Source organism: Lissotriton helveticus, chromosome 12 (assembly GCF_964261635.1).
Source record: "Lissotriton helveticus chromosome 12, aLisHel1.1, whole genome shotgun sequence".
In the NCBI taxonomy this organism is placed as follows: Eukaryota; Metazoa; Chordata; class Amphibia; order Caudata; family Salamandridae; genus Lissotriton; species Lissotriton helveticus.
In genome coordinates, this window is record NC_136073.1 from 619,024,980 (window position 1) to 619,046,440 (window position 21,461).

Below are 21,461 nucleotides of genomic sequence, written 5' to 3' on the forward strand. Positions count from 1 at the left end.
ATAACCGGAAGGTGCAGCTAGCTAAGTGTGCGCTTTCAAAAGCTTTCGGGCAATTTGATGGACAATATATATATATATATATATATATATATATATATATATATATATGTGTAATAATACATTTTAAATACTAATAAAATAATATATATTGTAAAATATATATTTGTAAAAATATGTTACACTATATAGCCACTCTGTACTTATATTTAGATTTTTGCCCCTTATTAAGTGTGTGCCTGCTTGACGAATCTCTGCAAAACTTTGCAGAACAATTGCACCCGTTACATTGGTGGAGGACTGAGTATTCTGTTGGGGTTTGGTCAAAGGGGTGCAAAGAAAAAGGGGAGGGCCAAAACACACTTGCACTCCAATGCATTTTACATAGACTTTGGTATACGAAGTAACTCAAAAACGACCAGTCTGATTTTGATGAAACTTGCAGGAATAAAAATTATGATGTGTAGATGCCCCATTTTGTGGTTGCAACTAAAAAGGGTAAGTATTTTTACAGTTATGAGCATTTTTATTTCTTATTTTAATCAAAGATATGTTTTTTAGACCAATGGCCTTCAAACAACATAACATTTAAATATGATAGCAAATACATATATAATGATACATTCCATCTAATAAAACCATAAGAATTACCCATGTAAAATATCTTTTCTAATAAAATCCGCAGGTAATCCTGTAAAATACATCCGTACTCCTACTAATTCTCCATAAACACTGCACTGGCTGCCTTCATGAATTTTCCAAATGCTATGTCTAGAAAACGCATATCAGTTAAAAGTTCTGCAGCCTGCCCATGAGTCAATATTCCATATTTCAGAAATATTGGGCATAACCACTGTCTCCGCTGTTGTTTGATTTTTAGGCACTACAACAAAATATGCAACATATCACATTTAGTATTCAACCCACAAGAACAATTCCCCCCTATACCAATTATTTTTGCTTTTACCGTATTACTTACCTTGCAAGGGTTGAGTCCTAGTCTTACTCTCAACACTTCAGTCCTTAGAAGCTGCTTTGGTAGGGTATCCACAAACGGATAACTCACTTTATTCTGTCAAGCATTTAACATAAAATGCACTGACTTTTTCTCTCTTAGGTATTGACAGTCACTTTTGTTGGACAGTTCTTGGCCTACCTCACTCTTGGAGATTTCTATTTGTAAGGTCTGTGGGAGAAGCATTACTTTCATATCTGTGCAAACGGCAACCAGGTTGGCCCTAACCTTTTTTGCCCATTTTAATTCACTTTGCACAATTTCATTCTTGCACCACTGAGAAACTTTCTGTCTGTCCTCCCCACTCAATTTTCCCCAGAATCTTATTAGGGCTTTTGCAGCCAAAATATTCCATGAAATCATGCCAATTTCTAATCTTAGTGCTTGGATCATGGCTGAACTGGAAAGTGATAGTAAATACTTCAGGCATTTCGCCTCCTCGGCATCCCACCTGTTTTTACCACAAATATATAACAATTCAGCTCTGTATTGGAGTTGCGGGGGGATCATTGCTTCATAGGCTTTTAGGACTGGTCTACACTGTCATTTCTCCAAAGGCCTCATTATGTTTTTTTCAGCCCACTCACCAAGGCAATAGCCCTGGTCTTTGAAGCCTCTAGGTGAATTTTCCATTTCAAGGACCGCTCAAACCAGACTCCAAGATACTTATATCCATTTACTAATTCAAGTCTCTCTCTGAGCCTAGGTGCCAAGTACATTTAGTATTTCCAAAGCAAAGGACCCTAGTTGTATTCATATTTACCATGAGTTTTTTCCACCCACAATAATTCTCAAATTAAGCTAGTTTCCTTTGAAGGTCTTTTTCTGAACGGTCTAAAATCACAAGATCGTCTGAATACAGGAGGCATGCCACATTTTTACTATTCATCCTAGGACTGAATCCAATTGCGGCAGCTAAGGTCGCAGGCAGATCGGCAACAAATAAAGAGAAAGGTAAAGGGGCTAATACACACCCCTGTCTTAACCCATTATTTACTTGTATTTTTTGCGTTAGGGTCCCCACAGTATCTATAATAACTGGGACCCAGTTGCCCCTATGTAACAAATGAATCAATCTTAAGAGGTCTTTTGGGATATCGAATTTTCCCAATGCCTCCCATATGCGGTTTCTATCTACAAGATCAAAAACTGCATGGAAGTCTATGAAGCAGCAAAATAGGCTCCCCCTCTGCTCCACAGACGTACATGTGATAGACCAGAGCGAGAAACAGTGGTCAATTGTCAAGTGCCATTCCTTAAAGCCCCCCCTATTCAGGTGGTACTATACCGTTAAGATTTGCCCAATCCTTTAACATTCCCAGGATTATTTTAGCAAAAACCTTTTTGGCTACATCCAGGAAGTTAATCAGCCTATAATTTTTGGGGCTAGTTATATCTCCCTTTTTCTGTAACGGCCTGATAATTGCCCCTCTCCACTTTTCAGGTATAATCCTTGCATCCAAAATTCAATGAAACAACCCATACAATAACTCCGCCCACCAATCCGGGTGAGTTTTTATAATTATTGCAGGATATTATCTTGTTCCGCAGCTCGGGTAAGGCTCAATCTTGTAGTAATATTTCTAATGTTTCTTAATTGAAAGATAACCCTTATATGCTTGCCCACTTTCTCCCAAGAGATGACTGGCTTCCCCACCATCTACACTTCTTTACCATAGATCTCCTTCAGATGATAAGCATTTTAAACTTTTAAATTTAAACTCTGTTGACACTGTAGTTTCCAGGCAGTTTTGAGGTTGTACCACAGTACACAGCAATGACAAGTCATTATCTGATTGAATAATAGCTGTCTTTACCAAAACTAGAGGCAGCCATGCTGTTTTAAACTCACTTTGCCAGTATTCTAGCTTAGGGCATAACTATAGGTAAGTATTGGGATTCACAATTTTTCCTTAATATAAGTGGTAATAGGTAAGGAAATATAATTTGAAGTTTCTATATATTTGAAAAAAATATTATGGAGTACTGAGGTACTGCCTAGGTAGTACTGCAGTACCGTAAAAAAAAGAACACATTAAAAAAATAGAACAAACACTATTTCACAAATACAGTGTACTGCAGTTTCTTTACATTTTTTTACATATTTTATTATCTCAAAAAAGTCTTTGCATTACCGCAGAAAAACCTACAAATTACTGCTTTGTATGGAAAAATAACAAAAAAGGTACATTTTATTTTAAAAATATGGTACGTGCTAGGTACTACAGCAAAACTGCATGGTTAAATAAATATTTTGAAAATTATTTAAAAAATTTCCATACCTATTTCGACTTTAAAAAAAAATGGTAATAGGTTGGGAACAACAATAAAACCTGCTACTTACTTATATTTAAGACCATAAGTTACAACAATCCAAAAGTCAACTAAAAGGATTATGGCAGCCTTTTAAATTTGTAAAGGCAGACTTTAGCCAATTATATTCTGGCTTCTGATTGCTCTGTACCACGGTATACTTCTAACCTACTGCGGTATACCATGGCAAAATATATAAATGGGGACAAATGTGGGATTTTATTGTTTAACCTTGCATTAAACATATTGTTGCAAAGGCAATACTAAACTTAAGGAACATCTACCAAAGTACGGAAATCCAGCATGTGTCACCCTGCTTTGCTTGGTACACATACAGAAACTCAATACAGCGTAAGTGGCTGACTTTTGGTACTCTACACACTATAATCTGCAGTCCTCCAAAATTTAAAATACATCCATACCCTACTACACTGTATGCAAATATACTATGCACCACTCAAATCTACACTATTCCACTGTACGCAACTCCACGGTATGCCACACCACTCCTCTATATGGTATTCCACTCTATGCTATTTCACTACATGCCACTCCAGTCTTCGACACTCCGCTCTACGCTAATACACTATATGCCACTCCACTCTACGTCACTCTACTCTGTGCTATTTCACTCTATGGTACCCCAATTCACATGACTCCACTGTACGCCATACTACATTAAATATAACTTGCTACTCTAACATGCACTGTGTTCTGAAAATAGTTCTCTATGGAGATGTCATAAGAGTTGTTGTGAAAGCTTTGATTTGAAATTGTATGTGATGTCACATGCAAGGGTTTAACCAGTGAATTGAGAAAGCGTGAGTTATAGTTAATGTAGTATGAGGAGTGGGGTGAGAACACTGTATACGAGGTGCACAACTTATAGTAATTTAAAGATGGTGTGTAAATTCTAAATTTAGGTTATAAATATAACTTTGGAATATCTAAGGCACCCCAATACACATGACTCCACTGTACTATTTTCACTACAGTCTACATAACAATAGGGAAAATGTTGGACTTTAAGGGGTAACATTTACAATTCCCACTCCAGTCTGTGCAACAGTAGGGAAAGCATTGGGTTCCGGAGGGGTAAAACTTACTATTTGCTCTCCAGTCTGTGCAACAGTAGGGGAAAGTGTTGGAATTCGGCAGTTTGATATTTATTAGTCCTACTTCAAACAGTGCAACAGTAGGGGAAGTTTGAACTACTAAGATGTTAATTTTTCTATTTCTACTGCAGTCTAAACAAGAGTATGGAAAATAATTCACTTCAAACACATCACATTTAGGAGTAACTCCATGAAGGTAGACCAAATAACAAACTCTTAATCAATAAAAATATTAGTTTACTTAAAATATATATGTATCTTCTTAAAAACTGAAAACAATTAATCAATATACATAAACATTAGTTGATAAAATATTATTTATTAATTAATAAATAATTGTTATCCATTTATTAATTAATTTTCACCCTGTACCCCTACAAACCTAGAAGTTTGCACCAAAACTGTCACTAAAACAATGACTCCATAACCTGAATATTTTAAATAAATTAAACAATGAATAAACAATTAATAAGGAATTGTTAATTAATTTTTATATAATTAACTTCCCACATTAGACCCCCACAAACCTAGCATCCTGCACCTGAAGAAAAATTGTTAAATAAGCATTCCTCAATTTAAATATTTAAAATTCAATTCAAAAATTATTTTGCAAGTAATAATTATTAGTGAACTATTTGTTACTTTATTAACTCCTCGCCATAGACCCCTACAAACCTAGCATCCCCCAACTAAAATATAGGTAAAATAAATCAGTATTTCAGATTACAAATCAATTAAATAAGTAACAGTTAAGATAATAGACTATTTTCCTTTAAATATAGAAACTAAAATAACTAAATTACACACCAGAGTCCTGATGGCATTCATGAACTAAAATAAGAAAAATTATCACAATTGTACACTTTGGTTTTTGCAATAATCAGTCTAATTTGCCACTGATGATGATCAGGTTAAATATTCTGCCATGTTTTCTACATATGTGCGTTTAGTTTCTCCACAATTCACTCATAGCTGTTTCATTCTTAATAGTCCTCTTTTTATAATAATAGTAAATGGAGTTACTTCCATAGTGTTTGCTGAACTTCAATGAATGTAGTCCTATTTCTACTTCTATTCCAATTGCCAGACACAGATAATGCAAGTAAAACTTCTCGAGGTCGTGGGTCACAAGGACTGTAGATGTAGCTAGCGGTTTGAACACACGAATGGTTCAGATACAATAGCGTCCACTTTCTCTTTCTCTAAAGATCCAGTTAAGATGACAGCAGAACATTCCGTCTGTCCCAGTAGCAGTGGACATTCCTTGCAGGGATGCATGAATGGTACACAGAGTGAGCAACTCTGCATGGGTGGCTGTGCAAATTGCCCAGTTGTATACATTATGAATTACAAAAATTGCCACCAAAACGGTGTTGATGTCGGCATAACATGGGATAACAATGAAAAGGGGTGATGGCTATTCAAACAGTCCTTCTTGTTGTCTTGCTCACAAAAAAAACTGTTGGCGCCCATTAACAGGCGACTATCTGGGATTGACTTTCTCAAAGTATTATGCCTGCACGATGATATTTGTGGTCCTAGTAGCCACTTTTAAAAAGGTACACACATAGTGCAAGTAGAAATTGAGGGTTATATTTATTATGCGCTGCGTGAAATGGAGAGGGGAGGAATGCACCATGGCGCCTTATTTATGAAAGCCTTGCGTCGCCGGTGCGTCACTTTTAACATGGGAAAAAGTGACGCATCGGTGGCGCAAGGCTTTCATAAATAAGGCCCCATATCTCCTTGTCCTGGCGCACGCAGTGCAGCCTAGCACAAATGTTGGTACCCATACGCTGTGATGTAGGAGGATTGCTTTTATGCAGGAAGAGACACCTTACTGCACAAAAACATCCCTTAGGGGTAATTTTCACTTTCTAAGTGCAGCACACTCAAGAAACAACAAGGAGAAATAAATATATCTCTCACCTTTAAACCTCTGGTGGGAAGGAGACAAATTCTGATGCTGTCCCAGGTTTACCACTGCTGGCAACGGTGTGAATGCACCAGACTGCATTAGTGGATGCGTGGGAACACCCACACTCCACCCATGTTGCGCCGCCACCATGCAGTGTAACACAAGGTAGATACTTGCGTTACTCCAGATTTACTAATCCACACAGCGCCTTGTAGTGTGACCTTGCTAGGCTTGGTAAATCTCGTTCTAGGTTCTGCACACCCTACGTCACCTTGCGTGGTGCAAAAGTGACACAAAACTATGATAAATCTGCCATTAAGGCTTTTATCAGAAAGAAATGTACAGCATGCAACCCCTGCAGGCACAGCTCCTTTTCTGCATCACCTACAATGTTCTAGATCTCAATGACTCAGTTGTACACTAGGGACACTAGAACAAAACAGTTTTTGCATGCTTTTGGCCTTAAGATAAGTATTCACTATATTTAGGAGTAGCTTTATTGATTCACAGCACCCATTAAAATAGACAAATGTTACATTTGACCTAAAATGTTTTGTTTGCAGAAAAAAGAATGACAAATCCAAGCTAATTATACATTTAAGATGAGACTAAACAGAACTACCTACATTATCTTTACGCTAAGAGCATTAAGATTGTTATTTAATTTATTTTAAATTAATTTTGAAGAGAAAACGTCTGTCTCCCGTCAAGAGCAACATCTCATTTCGCGAGAAAAAAAAGATTATTAAGCATAAATAGTTTTTCATTTATAAAATGCAAATGTGAAAGTTGGTTAGAACTATATATATGAATATTGCTGCATAAGAACTTCGCTTGTTACCTTTGTAGGGCTGTCAATATCTGAACTTTTTTGAAAGAGTACAATCAACAACAAAACGTTATTCGGCTATAAGCTATTAAAGACAAATAAAATACATACAAAGATGAACACATTGATAAAATTAGATCAGAAACATGCAAAAGGACAGTACTAGAGCAACATTCCAAGATCAACAAGTCTGGGGAAATATCATAAAGTATCATGTGCATAAAGCAAAAAGAATATCATCACATCTCACAATTTCGAAAACGGAGCGTCATAAAATGTCATGTGCAAGGCCAGTAAGAAGTAGCGGCAAGGAAGCTCAACATATGAGCAATTCCAGTGGCGTCAGAGTTCCTGTGCTTAAGAACATGCTGAATGTAGCTTACAATATTCAGACCAACACTTAAAGATGCAAGGGATTGCAAATGATGCATGGCTATTTCATAATCTCTGATATTAATATCCTTTAAAAGTGGTCATATTTTTTTTTCCTAAAAGAGTTGTACAATTTACAGAACAATATTAAGGCAGGTGGTGCAGACAAATTATCACATGAACACAAGACGAGAGTCATGGGGTGTCTGACAGGATCAGGAAGACCCGTCTTTGCTCGCCATCGCTTGGAGGAGGCTGGGCTGGGCCGCCACATTTTCATCTGCTGCACAAGGTACTAAGTGGCATATTATCAAGAAACAGCGCTAAAATTATTGCCGCTTTAGCGTCAGAAAACTGCTGCTAAAGCGGCGATAATAGGCTTGATAATATGCCCTTGTGAATTCCCATAGAAGCCCATGTTCTGGTATGAACATGGGCTTCTATTGGAATTCTGAAGGGCTTATTAACAAGCCCATTATCACCGCTTTAGGGGCAGTTTCCTGCCGCTAAAGCTGCGATAATTTTAACGCCATTCTTGATTATATGCACCTGAGTACGATATTTCTTCTAATTTCCCCAAGTTATTGTGACTGATGCCTTCTTGAAAAAAACAAGGAACATTCCTGCTCAGCTCAAGGCTGATACAACAGGAAAGCTGAGAGCCTTATTTAATGTTGTCTGTTCAAAGTGAGAACAACAACAAAAAACGTGCTCCCAATGTTCCCTCTCACTCACACTGAGCACACAACACGATAACTTCATTCACAGAAAAGAGTAAGAGCACGTACCACATCCCAGCAAAAGTATCCAACTCCAAAGAACAGCTTTGCGTATTTCCAAAAACATTCTGTTCAAATACAAAGCAAGGACGTGTTTCTGTGTAGAGGAAACAGTTAGAGATACAAACGCAAGGCAGTTACCATTAGTCATAAGAGAGGAAGTGGTCAATGTCGTCACGAAACTTGTCAGAGTGCCTTATAGCTGTAAGCAAAAAAAAGGGAACACACACAAAAAAAAAAACTAAACAGATGATGGACAGAGTGCTGAAACTTTTCAGACACTCAACCACAGTCACAGATCTGGATTGAATCCATATTCGTTCTTTAGCTCACTTTGCCACCCCAGTTCAGACACAGCTATATGCAAATTAGCATTGATCCTGTGCCTCATGGGGACCGTCCAGCCCGAACTGCCAAACTGTGTCTTACCTGGACAAGCATCTTGGGACCGGTTTCTGGCTAATAGCCGTCATCAGCCAGGTTATCTTGAATCCAGTGGCAAAGTGAGCAAAGGACCCATGCCTGGGCATACCTTGCCACTTAGGGCGAAAAAAGCAAACAAAAAAAACATGGTACTAGGATGCTTGTTTCCAGTCCAGGGAGGACCTGTCCTGGCAGTTTGGGCTGGACTGTTCCCATTGGGTGCAGGGTCAAGAATGATTTGCATATGGCTGGGTGCAACCTGGAATGGCATGGTGAGCAAAATAACGATGGATTTAGGCCCAGGTCTCTGTAATGGGGTAAATGTATGACAGTGTTCTGCATTCTGTCCATCAATTCTTCTTTTTGCATTTGTCACCCTGAGTGGGACGGGTATGCTCAGACATGAGGCCCATGCTCTCCATGGCACTGGAGTCAAGCTATCCTGGCTGATGAGGGCTGAAAGCCTGAAACCGGTACTAGGATGCTTGTTTCCTGTCCAGGGAGGAACCGGCTTGGCAGTTAGGGCTGGACTGTTCCCATTGGGCACAGGGTCAAGACTGATTTGCATATGGCTCTCAATGAGAAACCTGACCTTCCCGCGTTGAGAATCTCGCCGGGAGGTTAATTTTCCACACTCGCGATCGGCAACTTGATGTTGCTGATCGCAAACGAGGAAAAAGTCTCGCCGTTGTGCGAAGTACCGTAAACTTCGCAAACTATGCGAGCATAGCGTTGTACTGCGCCCAGCGTTAGTCAAGACTGATTTGCATATGGCCGGGTCCAAACTGGAATGGCATGGTCAACAAAAAACACATAGAATTAGGCGAAGATCTCTGTTCTGGGGTGAATGTATGGCATTGTTCTGCATTCTGTCCAACAATTGTTCTTTTTGCATTTGTCACCCCGAATGGGAAGGGTATGCTCAGACGTGAGTCCTGTGCTCTCCATGCCACTGGAGGCAAGTTATCCTGGCTGATGAGGGCTGAAAGTCCGAAACCGGTACTAGGATGTTTGTTTCCATTCCAGGGAGGACTGGGCCTTGGAGTTCGGGCTGGACTATTCCCATTGGGCGCAGGGTCAAGACTGATTTGCATACTGCTTGGTCCAAACTAGAATGGCGAGCAAAAAAAGATGGATTTAGGCCCAGATCTCTGTACTCAGGTGAATTTATGTCATTGTTCTGCATTCTGTCCATTAATTGTTCTTATTTCTTTTTGGATTCATCACACCAAGTGGGACGGGTATGATCAGACGTGAGTCCTTTGCTCTCCATGCCACTGGGGTCAAGCTATCCTGACAGATGAGGGCTGAAAGCCCGAAACCGGTACTACGATGCTTCTTTCCGGTCCACGGAGGACCTGGCCTGACAGTTTGGGCTGGACTGTTTCCACTGGGCGCAGGGTCAAGACTGATTTGCATATGGCTGGGTCCAAACTAGAATGGCATGGTGACCAGAAAACGATGGATTTGGGCCCAGATCTCTGTACTGAGGTGAATGTATGACATTGTTCTGCATTTTGTCCATCAATTGTTCTTTTTGCATTTGTCACCCAGAGTGGAAATTAATTATTAAAATTTCTAAATTTTAAATTAAAATAGGAAATTAATTATTAAAATGTCTAAATTAAAAATACATTTTAGGAGTGGGATGTTGGGTTTATAGGGGATAAGGGTGGGGAGTGTTTTAAAATATTTATAATTAATTATTCAAAAATTCTAATTAAAATATTAATTAATTCTTTTAATTTCTAAATTAAAAATACATTTTATGAGCGGGATGTTGGGTTTAAAGGGGATAAGGTTGGGGTATGTTTTAAAATATTTAGATTTAATTATTAAAAATTTGAAAATAAAATTGTAAATTCATTATATGAATTTAAACATTTAAATACATTTTAGGAGCGGGATGTTGTCTTCATGAGGGATAAGGATGGGGACTATTTTAAAATATTTATATTTTTTTAATTACATTTCCAATTTTCAATAGGAAATTAATTTTAAACATGTTAATGGGTTTATATGGGAAAAGGTGGGGAGTGTTATAAATTTTTTATATTGAAATAAATAAAATTAGAAAATATAATAGGAAACTAATTTAAAAAAATTTGAATTTTACATTACCTTTTAGGAGTGGGATGTTGAGTTCATAGGGGATAATGTTTCAGAGTGTGTTTAAATATATATAGAAATGTAAATGTATATATCAAAAATTACATTAAAATTGTGTTTTTTTATTATTTAAAATTATATATATTTTTAAAATATTTATGTTTATATTTTATGAGGTAATTCTTTTTTTTTAATTTGGAGTGGGAATCGTAAATTAAATAGATTCAGTGTACAGCACCTATCCCAATTTTATTTAGACTGGAGTGGGAATATTAACTTAATTAGGATTATTGTCCAGCACCTGCCCCAATTTAATGTAGATTGGAGTGGGAATAGAAAATTAAATAGGTTCATTGTCCTGCACCTACCTCAATTTAATGTAGACTGGAGTGGGAATAGTAAATTAAATAGGTTCAGTGTCCAGCACCTACCCCAATTTAATTTCGATTGGAGTGGGAATAGTAAATTAATTAGTTTTATTGTCCAGCACCTACTCCAATTTAATTTAGATTGGAGTATGAATAGTAAATTAACTAGGTTTATTGTCCAGCACCTACCTCATTTTAATGTAGACTGGAGTGAGAATAGTTAATTAAATAGGTTCATTGTCCAGCACCTACCCCAATTTAATTTAGACTGGAGTCGGAATAGTAAATTAAATAGGATCAGTGTCCAGCACCTACTCCAAGTTAATGTAGATTTGCATGGGAATAGTAAATTAAGTGTGTTTAAATATATATAGACATTTATTAAAATTGTGTTTTTTTAGTATTTAAAATTATATATATTTTTTAAATATGATGTTTATATTTTATGAGGTAATTTTTTTTTTTTTATTTGGAGTGGGAATAGTAAATTAAATAGATTCAGTGTAAGCACCTACCCCAATTTTATTTAGACTGGAGTGGGAATAGTAACTTAATTAGGATTATTGTCCAGCACTTACCCCAATTTCATGTAGATTGGAGTGGGAATAGTAAATTAAATAGGTTTATTGTCCAGCACCTACCTCAATTTAATGTAGATTGGAGTGGGAATAGTAAATTAAATAGGTTCAGTGTCCAGCACCTACCCCAATTTAATTTCGATTGGAGTGGGAATAGTAAATTAAATAGGTTCCGTGTCCAGCACCTCCCCCAATTTAATTTCGATTGGAGTGGGAATAGTAAATTAATTTGTTTTATTGTCCAGCACCTACTCCAATTTAATTTAGATTGGAGTGTGAATAGTAAATTAACTAGGTTTATTGTCCAGCACCTACCTCATTTTAATGTAGACTGGAGTGAGAATAGTACATTAAATAGGTTCATTGTCCAGCACCTACCCCAATTTAATTTAGACTGGAGTCGGAATAGTAAATTAAATAGGATCAGTGTCCAGCACCTACCCTAAGTTAATGTAGATTCGCATGGGAATAGTAAATTAAGTGTGTTTAAATATATATAGAAATTTTAAGTTATATATCAAAATATATATTAAAATTGTGTTTTTTTAGTATTTAAAATTATATATATTTTTTAAATATTTATGTTTATATTTTATGAGGTAACTTTTTTTTTTAATTTGGAGTGGGAATAGTAAATAAATAGATTCAGTGTACAGCACCTACCCCAATTTTATTTAGACTGGATTGGGAATAGTAAATTAAATAGGATCAGTGTCCAGCACCTACCCCAAGTTAATGTAGATTCGCATGGGAATAGTAAATTAATTAGGTTCAGTGTCCAGCAACTACCCCAATTTAATGTAGATTGGAGTGGGAATAGTAAATTAAATAGGTTGAGTGTCCAGCACCTACCACAATTTAATTTAGATTGGAGTGGGAATAGTAAATTAAATAGGTTTATTGTCCAGCACCTACCCTAATTTAATTTAGATTGGAGTGTGAATAGTAAATTAACTAGGTTTATTGTCCAGCACCTACCTCAATTTAATGTAGACTGGAGTGAGAATAGTAAATTAAATAGGTTCAGTGTCCAGCACCTACCCCAATTTACTGTAGATTGGAGTGGGATTAGTACATTTAATAGGTTCAGTATCCAGCACCTACCCCAATTTAATTTAGACTGCAGTGGGAATAGTAAATTAAATAGGTTCAGTGTCCAGCACCTACCCCAAGTTAATGTAGATTTGCATGGGAATAGTAAATTAAATAGGTTCAGTGTTCAGCAACTACCCCAATTTAATGTAGATTGGAGTGGGAATAATAAATTAAATAGGTTTCTTGTCCAGCACCTACTCCAATTTAATTTAGATTGGAGTGTGAATAGTAAATTAGCTAGGTGTATTGTCCAGCACCTACCTCAATTCAATGTAGACTGGAGTGGGAATAGTAATTTAAATAGGTTCAGTGTCCAGCACCTACTCCAATTTACTGTAGATTGGAGTGGGAATAGTAAATTAAATAGGTTCAGTGTCCAGCACCTACCCCAATTTAATTTAGACTGGAGTGGGAATAGTAAATTAAATAGGTTCAGTGTCCAGCACCTACCCCAAGTTAACGTAGATTGGAGTGGAAATAGTAAATTAAATAGGTTCAGTGTCCAGCACCTACCACAATTTAATTTAGATTGGAGTGGGAATAGTAAATTAATTAGGTTATTGTCCAGCACCTACTCCAATTTAATTTAGATTGGAGTGTGAATAGTAAATTAGCTAGGTGTATTGTCCAGCACCTACCTCAATTCAATGTAGACTGGAGTGGGAATAGTAATTTAAATAGGTTCAGTGTCCAGCACCTACTCCAATTTACTGTAGATTGGAGTGGGAATAGTAAATTAAATAGGTTCAGTGTCCAGCACCTACCCCAATTTAATTTAGACTGGAGTGGGAATAGTAAATTAAATAGGTTCAGTGTCCAGCACCTACCCCAAGTTAACGTAGATTGGTGTGGGAATAGTAAAATAAATAGGTTCAGTGTCCAGCAACTACCCCAATTTAAAGTAGATTGGAGTGGGAATAGTAAACTAAATAGGTTCAGTGTCCAGCACCTGCCACCATTTAATTTAGATTGGAGTGGGAATAGTAAATTAATTAGGTTTATTGTCCAGCACCTACCCCAATTTAATATAGACTGGAGTGGGAATAGTAATTTAAATAGGTTCAGTGTCCAGCACCTACCCTAATTTAATGTAGATTGGAGTGGTAATAGTAAATTAAATTGGTTCAGTGTCCAGCGTCTACCCCAATTTAATTTAGACTGGTGTGGGAATAGTAAACTAAATAGGTTCAGTGTCCAGCACTTACCCCAAGTTAATGTAGATTGGAGTGGGAATAGTAAATAAAATAGGTCCAGTGTCCAGCACCTACCACAATTTAATTTAGACTGGAATGGGAATAGTACATTAAATAGGTTCAGTTTCCAGCACCTACCCCAATTTAATTTAGATTGGAGTGAGAATAGTAAATTAATTAGGTTTATTGTCCAGCTCCTACCCTAATTTAATTTAGGTTGGAGTGTGAATAGTAAATTAACTAGGTTTATTGTCCAGGACCTACCTCAATTTAATGTAGACTGGAGTGAGAATAGTAAATTAAATAGGGTCAGTGTCCAGCACCTACCCCAATTTAATTTTAACTGGAGTCGGAATAGTAAATTAAATAAGATCAGTGTCCAGCACCTACCCCAAGTTAATGTAGATTGGCATGGGAATAGTAAATTAAATAGGTTCAGTGTCCAGCACCTACACCAATTTAATGTAGATTGGAGTGGGAATAGTACATTTATTAGATTTATTGTCCAGCACCTACCCCAATTTAATTTAGATTGGAGTGTGAATAGTAAAATAGCTAGGTTTATTGTCCAGCACCTACCTCAATTTAATGTAGACTGGAGTGGGAATAGTAATTTAAATAGGTTCAGTGTCCAGCACCTATCCCAATTTACTGTAGATTGGAGTGGGAATAGTAAATTAAATAGGTTCAGTGTCCAGCACCTCCCCAATTTAATTTCGATTGGATTGGGAATAGTACATTAATTTGTTTAATTGTCCAGCACCTACTCCAATTTAATTTACGTTGGAGTGTGAATAGTAAATTAACTAGGTTTATTGTCCTGCACCTACCTCATTTTAATGTACACTGGAGTGAGAATAGTACATTAAATAGGTTCATTGTCCAGCACCTACCCCAATTTAATTTAGACTAGAGTCGGAATAGTACATTAAATAGGATCAGTGTCCAACACCTACCCCAAGTTAATGTAGATTCGCATGGGAATAGTAAATTAAGTGTGTTTAAATATATATAGAAATTTATTAAAATTGTGTTTTTTTAGTATTTCAAATTATATATATTTTTTAAATATTATGTTTATATTTTACGAGGTAATAATTCTTTTTTAATTTGGAGTGGGAATAGTAAATTAAATAGATTCAGTGTACAGCACCTACCCCAATTTTATTTAGACTGGAGTGGGAATAGTAACTTAATTAGGATTATTGTCCTGCACCTACCCCAATTTCATGTAAATTGGAGTGGGAATTGTAAATTAGATAGGTTTATTGTCCAGGACCTACCTCAATTTAATGTAGACTGGAGTGGGAATAGTAAATTAAATAGGTTCAGTGTCCAGCATCCACCCCAATTGAATTTCGATTGGAGTGAGAATAGTAAATTAAATAGGTTCAGTGTCCAGCACCTTCCGCAATTTAATTTCGATTGGAGTGGGAATATTAAATTAATTCGTTTTATTGTCCAGCACCTACTCCAAATTAATTTAGATTGGAGTGTGAATAGTAAATTAACTAGGTTTATTGTCCAGCACCTACCTCATTTTAATGTAGACTGGAGTGAGAATAGTACATTAAATAGGTTCATTGTCCAGCACCTACCCAAATTTAATTTAGACTGGAGTCAGAATAGTAAATTAAATAGGATCAGTTTCCAGCAGCTACCCTAAGTTAATATAGATTCGCATGGGAATAGTAAGTTAAGTGTGTTTAAATATATATAGAAATTTAAATTTATATATCAATATTTATATTAAAATTGTGTTTTTTTAGTATTTAAAATTATATATATTTTTTAAATATTTATGTTTATATTTTATGAGGTAATTTTTTTTTTTTTATTTGGAGTGGGAATAGTAAATTAAATAGATTCAGTGTACAGCACCTACCCCAATTTTATTTAGACTGGAGTGGAAATAGTAACTTAATTAGGATTATTGTCCAGCAACTACCCCAATTTAATGTAGATTGGAGTGGGAATAGTAAATTAAATTGGTTTATTGTCCAGCACCTACCTCAATTTAATGTAGACTGGAGTGGGAATAGTAAATTAAATAGGTTCAGTGTCCAGCACCTACCCCAATTTAATTTCGATTGGAGTGGGAATAGTAAATTTCTTAGTTTTATTTAACCCTGGGCGAAGCACTACGCTACGCTCGCGGAGTTTGCGAAGTTTTCGCAACTTCACACTATGCGAGCTGCACGTAGCACAGTGCGAACATGCGTAGTGCAGCGTAGCGTAGTGCAGCGGTCATTTTTTGCTTGTTCGCGGTCCTGAACGTCATGTTCGCAACTGCGAGTAAGCAAAATGACATCCCGGCGAGATTCTCAACGCGAGGAGGTCAGGTTTCTCTTTGTGAGTGGTTGCGCATGCTCGCGACCGCTCTCAATGAGAAACTACCTGTTCGCATTGAGAAAGCTGCAGTTCGAGTAATAATCTACTCGACCAGCAGAAAACTACAGCTTGCACTGTGCAAGATGCCGTTTTCAATGCTTGCACAGTGCCGGATGTTTGTCCGCACTTTGCAATCATTGAAAACGCATCTTGCACAGTGCGAACATGCTACTACGCAGCTCGCGTAGTGCTACGTGAAGTTCGCGTAGTGCGAAGTGCGCTTCGCGTAGCTTCGCGTAGCGCTACTTCGCGAACTACGCCCAGGGTTAGTTTTATTGTCCAGCACCTACTCCAATTTAAATTAGATTGGAGTGTGAATAGTAAATTAACTAGGTTTATTGTCCAGCACCTACCTCAATTTAATGTAGACTGGAGTGAAAATAGAACATGCAATAGGTTTATTGTCCAGCACCTACCCCAATTTAATTTAGACCGGAGTCGGAATAGTAAATTAAATAGGATCAGTGTCCAGCACCTACCCCAAGTTAATGTAGATTCGCATGGGAATAGTAAATTAAATAGACTCAGTGTCCATCAACTACCCCAATTTAATGTAGATTGGAGTGGGAATAGTAAATTAAATAGGTTTATTGTCCAGCACCTACCCTAATTTAATTTAGATTGGAGTGTGAATAGTAAATTAACTAGGTTTATTGTCCAGCACCTACCTCAATTTAATGTAGACTGGAGTGAGAATAGTAAATTAAATAGGTTCAGTGTCCAGCACCTACCCCAATTCAATTTAGACTGGGGTCGGAATAGTAAATTAAATAGGATTAGTGTCCAGCACCTACGCCAAATTAATGTAGATTGGGGTGGGAATAGTAAATTAAATAGGTTCAGTGTCCAGCACCTACACCAATTTAATGTAGATTGGATTGGAAATAGTAAATCAAATAGGTTCAGTGTCCAGCACCTACCACAATTTAATTTAGATTGGAGTGGGAATAGTAAATTAATTAGGTTATTGTCCAACAACTACCCCAATTTAATTTAGATTTGAATGTGAATAGTAAATTAGCTAGGTGTATTGTCCAGCACCTACCTCAATTTAATGTAGACTGGAGTGGGAATAGTAATTTAAATAGGTTCAGTGTCCAGCACCTACCCCAATTTACTGTAGATTGGAGTGGGATTAGTACATTTAATAGGTTCAGTATCCAGCACCTACCCCAATTTAATTTAGACTGCAGTGGGAATAGTAAATTAAATAGGTTCAGTGTCCAGCACCTACCCCAAGTTAATGTAGATTTGCATGGGAATAGTAAATTAAATAGGTTCAGTGTCCAGCAACTACCCCAATTTAATGTAGATTGGAGTGGGAATAATAAATTAAATAGGTTTCTTGTCCAGCACCTACCCTAATTTAATTTAGATTGGAGTGTGAATAGTAAATTAACTAGGTTTATTGTCCAGCACCTACCTCAATTTAATGTAGACTGGAGTGAGAATAGTAAATTAAATAGGTTCAGTGTCCAGCACCTACCCCAATTCAATTTAGACTGGGGTCGGAATAGTAAATTAAATAGAATTAGTGTCCAGCACCTACGCCAAGTTAATTTAGATTTGGGTGGGAATAGTAAATTAAATAGGTTCAGTGTCCAGCACCTACACCAATTTAATGTAGATTGGATTGGAAATAGTAAATCAAATAGGTTCAGTGTCCAGCACCTACCACAATTTAATTTAGATTGGAGTGGGAATAGTAAATTAATTAGGTTATTGTCCAGCACCTACCCCAATTTAATTTAGATTGGAGTGTGAATAGGAAATTAGCTAGGTGTATTGTCCAGCACCTACCTCAATTTAATGTAGACTGGAGTGGGAATAGTAATTTAAATAGGTTCAGTGTCCAGCACCTACCCCAATTGACTGTAGATTGGAGTGGGATTAGTAAATGTAATAGGTTCAGTGTCCAGCACCTACCCCAATTTAATTTAGACTGCAGTGGGAATAGTAAATTAAATAGGTTCAGTGTCCAGCACCTACCCCAAGTTAATGTAGATTGGAGTGGGAATAGTAAAATAAATAGGTTCAGTGTCCAGCAACTACCCCAATTTAAAGTAGATTGGAGTGGGAATAGTAATTTAAATAGGTTCAGTGTCCAGCACCTACCCCAATTTACTGTAGATTGGAGTGGGATTAGTAAATGTAATAGGTTCAGTGTCCAGCACCTAACCCAATTTAATTTAGACTGCAGTGGGAATAGTAAATTAAATAGGTTCAGTGTCCAGCAACTACCCCAATTTAAAGTAGATTGGAGTGGGAATAGTAAATTAAATAGGTTCAGTGTCCAGCACCTGCCACAATGTAATTTAGATTGGAGTGGGAATAGTAAATTAAATAGGTTCAGTGTCCAGCACCTACCCCAATTAATTTAGATTGGTGTGGGAATAGTAAATTATTTGGGTTTATTGTCCAGCACCTACCCCAATTTAATGTAAATTGGAGTGCGAATAGCAAATTAAATAGGTTCAGTGTCCAGCAGCTACCCCAATTTAATTTATATTGGAGTAGGAAAAGTAAATTAATGAGGTTTATTGTCCAGCACCTATCACAATTTAATGTAGATTGGAGTGGGAAAAGTTAATTAATTAGGTTTATTGTCCAGCACCTACCTTAATTTTGAGTGGAGTGGGAGTAGTTTTTTAATTAGGCTCAGTATTTAATATTTTGTATAGTTAAATATATAAAGTGTTTTATGTTTAATTTAAAATATATTGTAAGTAATATTTAATTAATTAATTTTAAAATTTTAGGGGCGATTCCGATTCGGGAAAAAAAACGTCCGTCCGAATACTATCCGGAGCCCTCTCCGTACGAATCGTACACGTCCGTCCGAATTGCGTAGTACGAACTGTATCTCGTCAATCCGTACTAATGGTCGGGAACCACAAATTGCAAGGGTGAAACCATACGCCACGGACCCTCACAGTGAACCGTAGGATTCATAAACATGCTGTACGAACCAACAAGTATGATCCGAAACGGGATATTCGGACGCAATTCGTACGGTCGACGTCAGGTAAGGGCGATTTGTATGGACAACCACACAATCACATACACACCGTACGGTGCGTACACCCCATGATCGAAGGGTGTATGCACCGTACACCCTGCAATCATGGGGTACGGTGCCTACACCCCATGATCGCAGGGGTACGGTGTGTACCCCCGCAGACATGGGGTGTACGCACTGTACCGGGGGGCATTCCGTACCTGTTTTGAGGCAAACTCGTCTTCTCTGGACTTTTTGGGCTCCCGTAATAAAAGCGTTGTACGGTGCGTACCCGACACAAATCGTACTTGCTGGGTCGGGAAAATCTGCTTCGAACCGTACGGATGTCGCATACAGCAGGTTCCGAGTGAGAATCGTGCGGAGATTAGAGTTGTACGGTCTTTGTACGATTCGTACGGAGTCATGCTCCTGGTACGAATTGTACGTCATCGTATGTACGGTGAAGTTGCAGGGTACGATTTGTGCGGGAAAAGCGCTCCGTACGGCTATTCGGAGTGGTTTTTCCCGAATCGTAATCGGCCCAATAATGTTATATTATTTTTTATGATAATTATTATTGAAAGCTAATTTTATTTATGTTCTAAATAAATGTATTCATTATGTATTTTATTATTTTAATATGTTTGACTATATATATTAATTATAAAAAGAGAAATTTTTTAAAACATTTGAAGTAATAGTAATGTGAAGGTAGTGAAAGAAATAACACATTTTATTTGAACATATTTTATTATATAACTTATAGAATACATAAGTAAATAGAAATATTCTTTAAATAAACAGTAGAAATGTCATCACAATATATAAGTATTTGTATTTGTTTATTTAATACAAATTCGTTTTTATTTGTATAGATGTAGAAAAAAGTACATTATAGGAAAAGGAAAACAAGATAGTGAATATAAATATATTTTACAATTACATATATTTTGTACATATAGCCCCCCATTAGGATGGCGGGCGGTCTTTGCCCGCCATCCTTATCCGAATCATTGAAAACCGTATGAATAGCAAGGGAAAATCCGTACGACACAGACCCGCAAAGTGAACCGTACGAATCGTAAACATGATGTACGACCCTACAAGTACGATCCAGACCGAGGAATCAGAATGCGATTCGTACGGAAAACGTTGCATATGAGTGAGCCACACAATCAAATATGAGATGAACCCACACTGAACGACGCGCACGGGAACCCCGTAAAATTGTGATGGAGCCGTACGTGAGCATGTGTAACGCACCGTACCCCGGCATTCATGTCATGTGTGCGCCTCGTATTACTATTTCAATGGTGCTATACGCGAGCGTGTGAAACGCACCATATAAGTACACTTCCGTTGTTGCAGTGCGCAGGGGTTTCTGGACACGCCCCCCCAAGTAACCTGGACATTGGTGGTTATGTATGTCACCCAGATTATGGGGTGGGACTTTGGTATGGGTGATATTTACCGCCCCTCAACCCCCCAATCGCCCCTGGTAATTGTTCTCACCGTATGCGCCGTCATCGGTTGCTGTGCACTGGGTCGTAGGCGTACAGGATGACACGGGCGATGGGGTTCATGGCGTGTACGTCATGTACCAGGGATGCGGTGCGGGTCGGACTCTGCTTTTCCGGACGTTTTGAGCTCCTGTGGAAAAAGAGTAGTACGGAGTGTCGCAGAGATGAATCATACTTGCTGGGCCAGAAACTGCTGCTTAATTACGTACGGACGTTGTGTACTGCGTGTTCCGGATACAAATCGCACGTATTTTTTAGTCCTACGGTTTTTAGTACGATTTGTACGGAGATCTGCTTTGGATCCGATTCGTACTTCATCGTACGTACAGGACGTTTACGGGTACGATTCGTAGGTGAAATATGCTCCGTACGGCTATTTGTAAAGGGATTTTACCGAATCGGAATCGGCCCCTAAATATTATTATGTAATAATATTTATTATTATAAT

At 37.4% G+C, this 21,461-nt stretch overlaps 1 protein-coding gene across 3 annotated transcripts in view; it reads right to left on the reverse strand.

Moving 5' to 3' along the window:
- Positions 1-8,479, reverse strand: part of LOC144797569 (SLAM family member 9-like) — a 782,823-nt gene extending 774,344 nt beyond the window's left edge. For all 3 annotated transcript variants that reach the window (XM_078668219.1, XM_078668220.1, XM_078668218.1), the window contains exon 1: positions 8,348-8,479. In XM_078668219.1, coding sequence (XP_078524345.1) covers positions 8,348-8,405 — 58 coding nt within the window. In that variant the 5' untranslated portion in view covers positions 8,406-8,479. The remainder of the gene's footprint in view (positions 1-8,347) is intronic.
- Between the last annotated feature and the right edge of the window lie 12,982 nt (positions 8,480-21,461).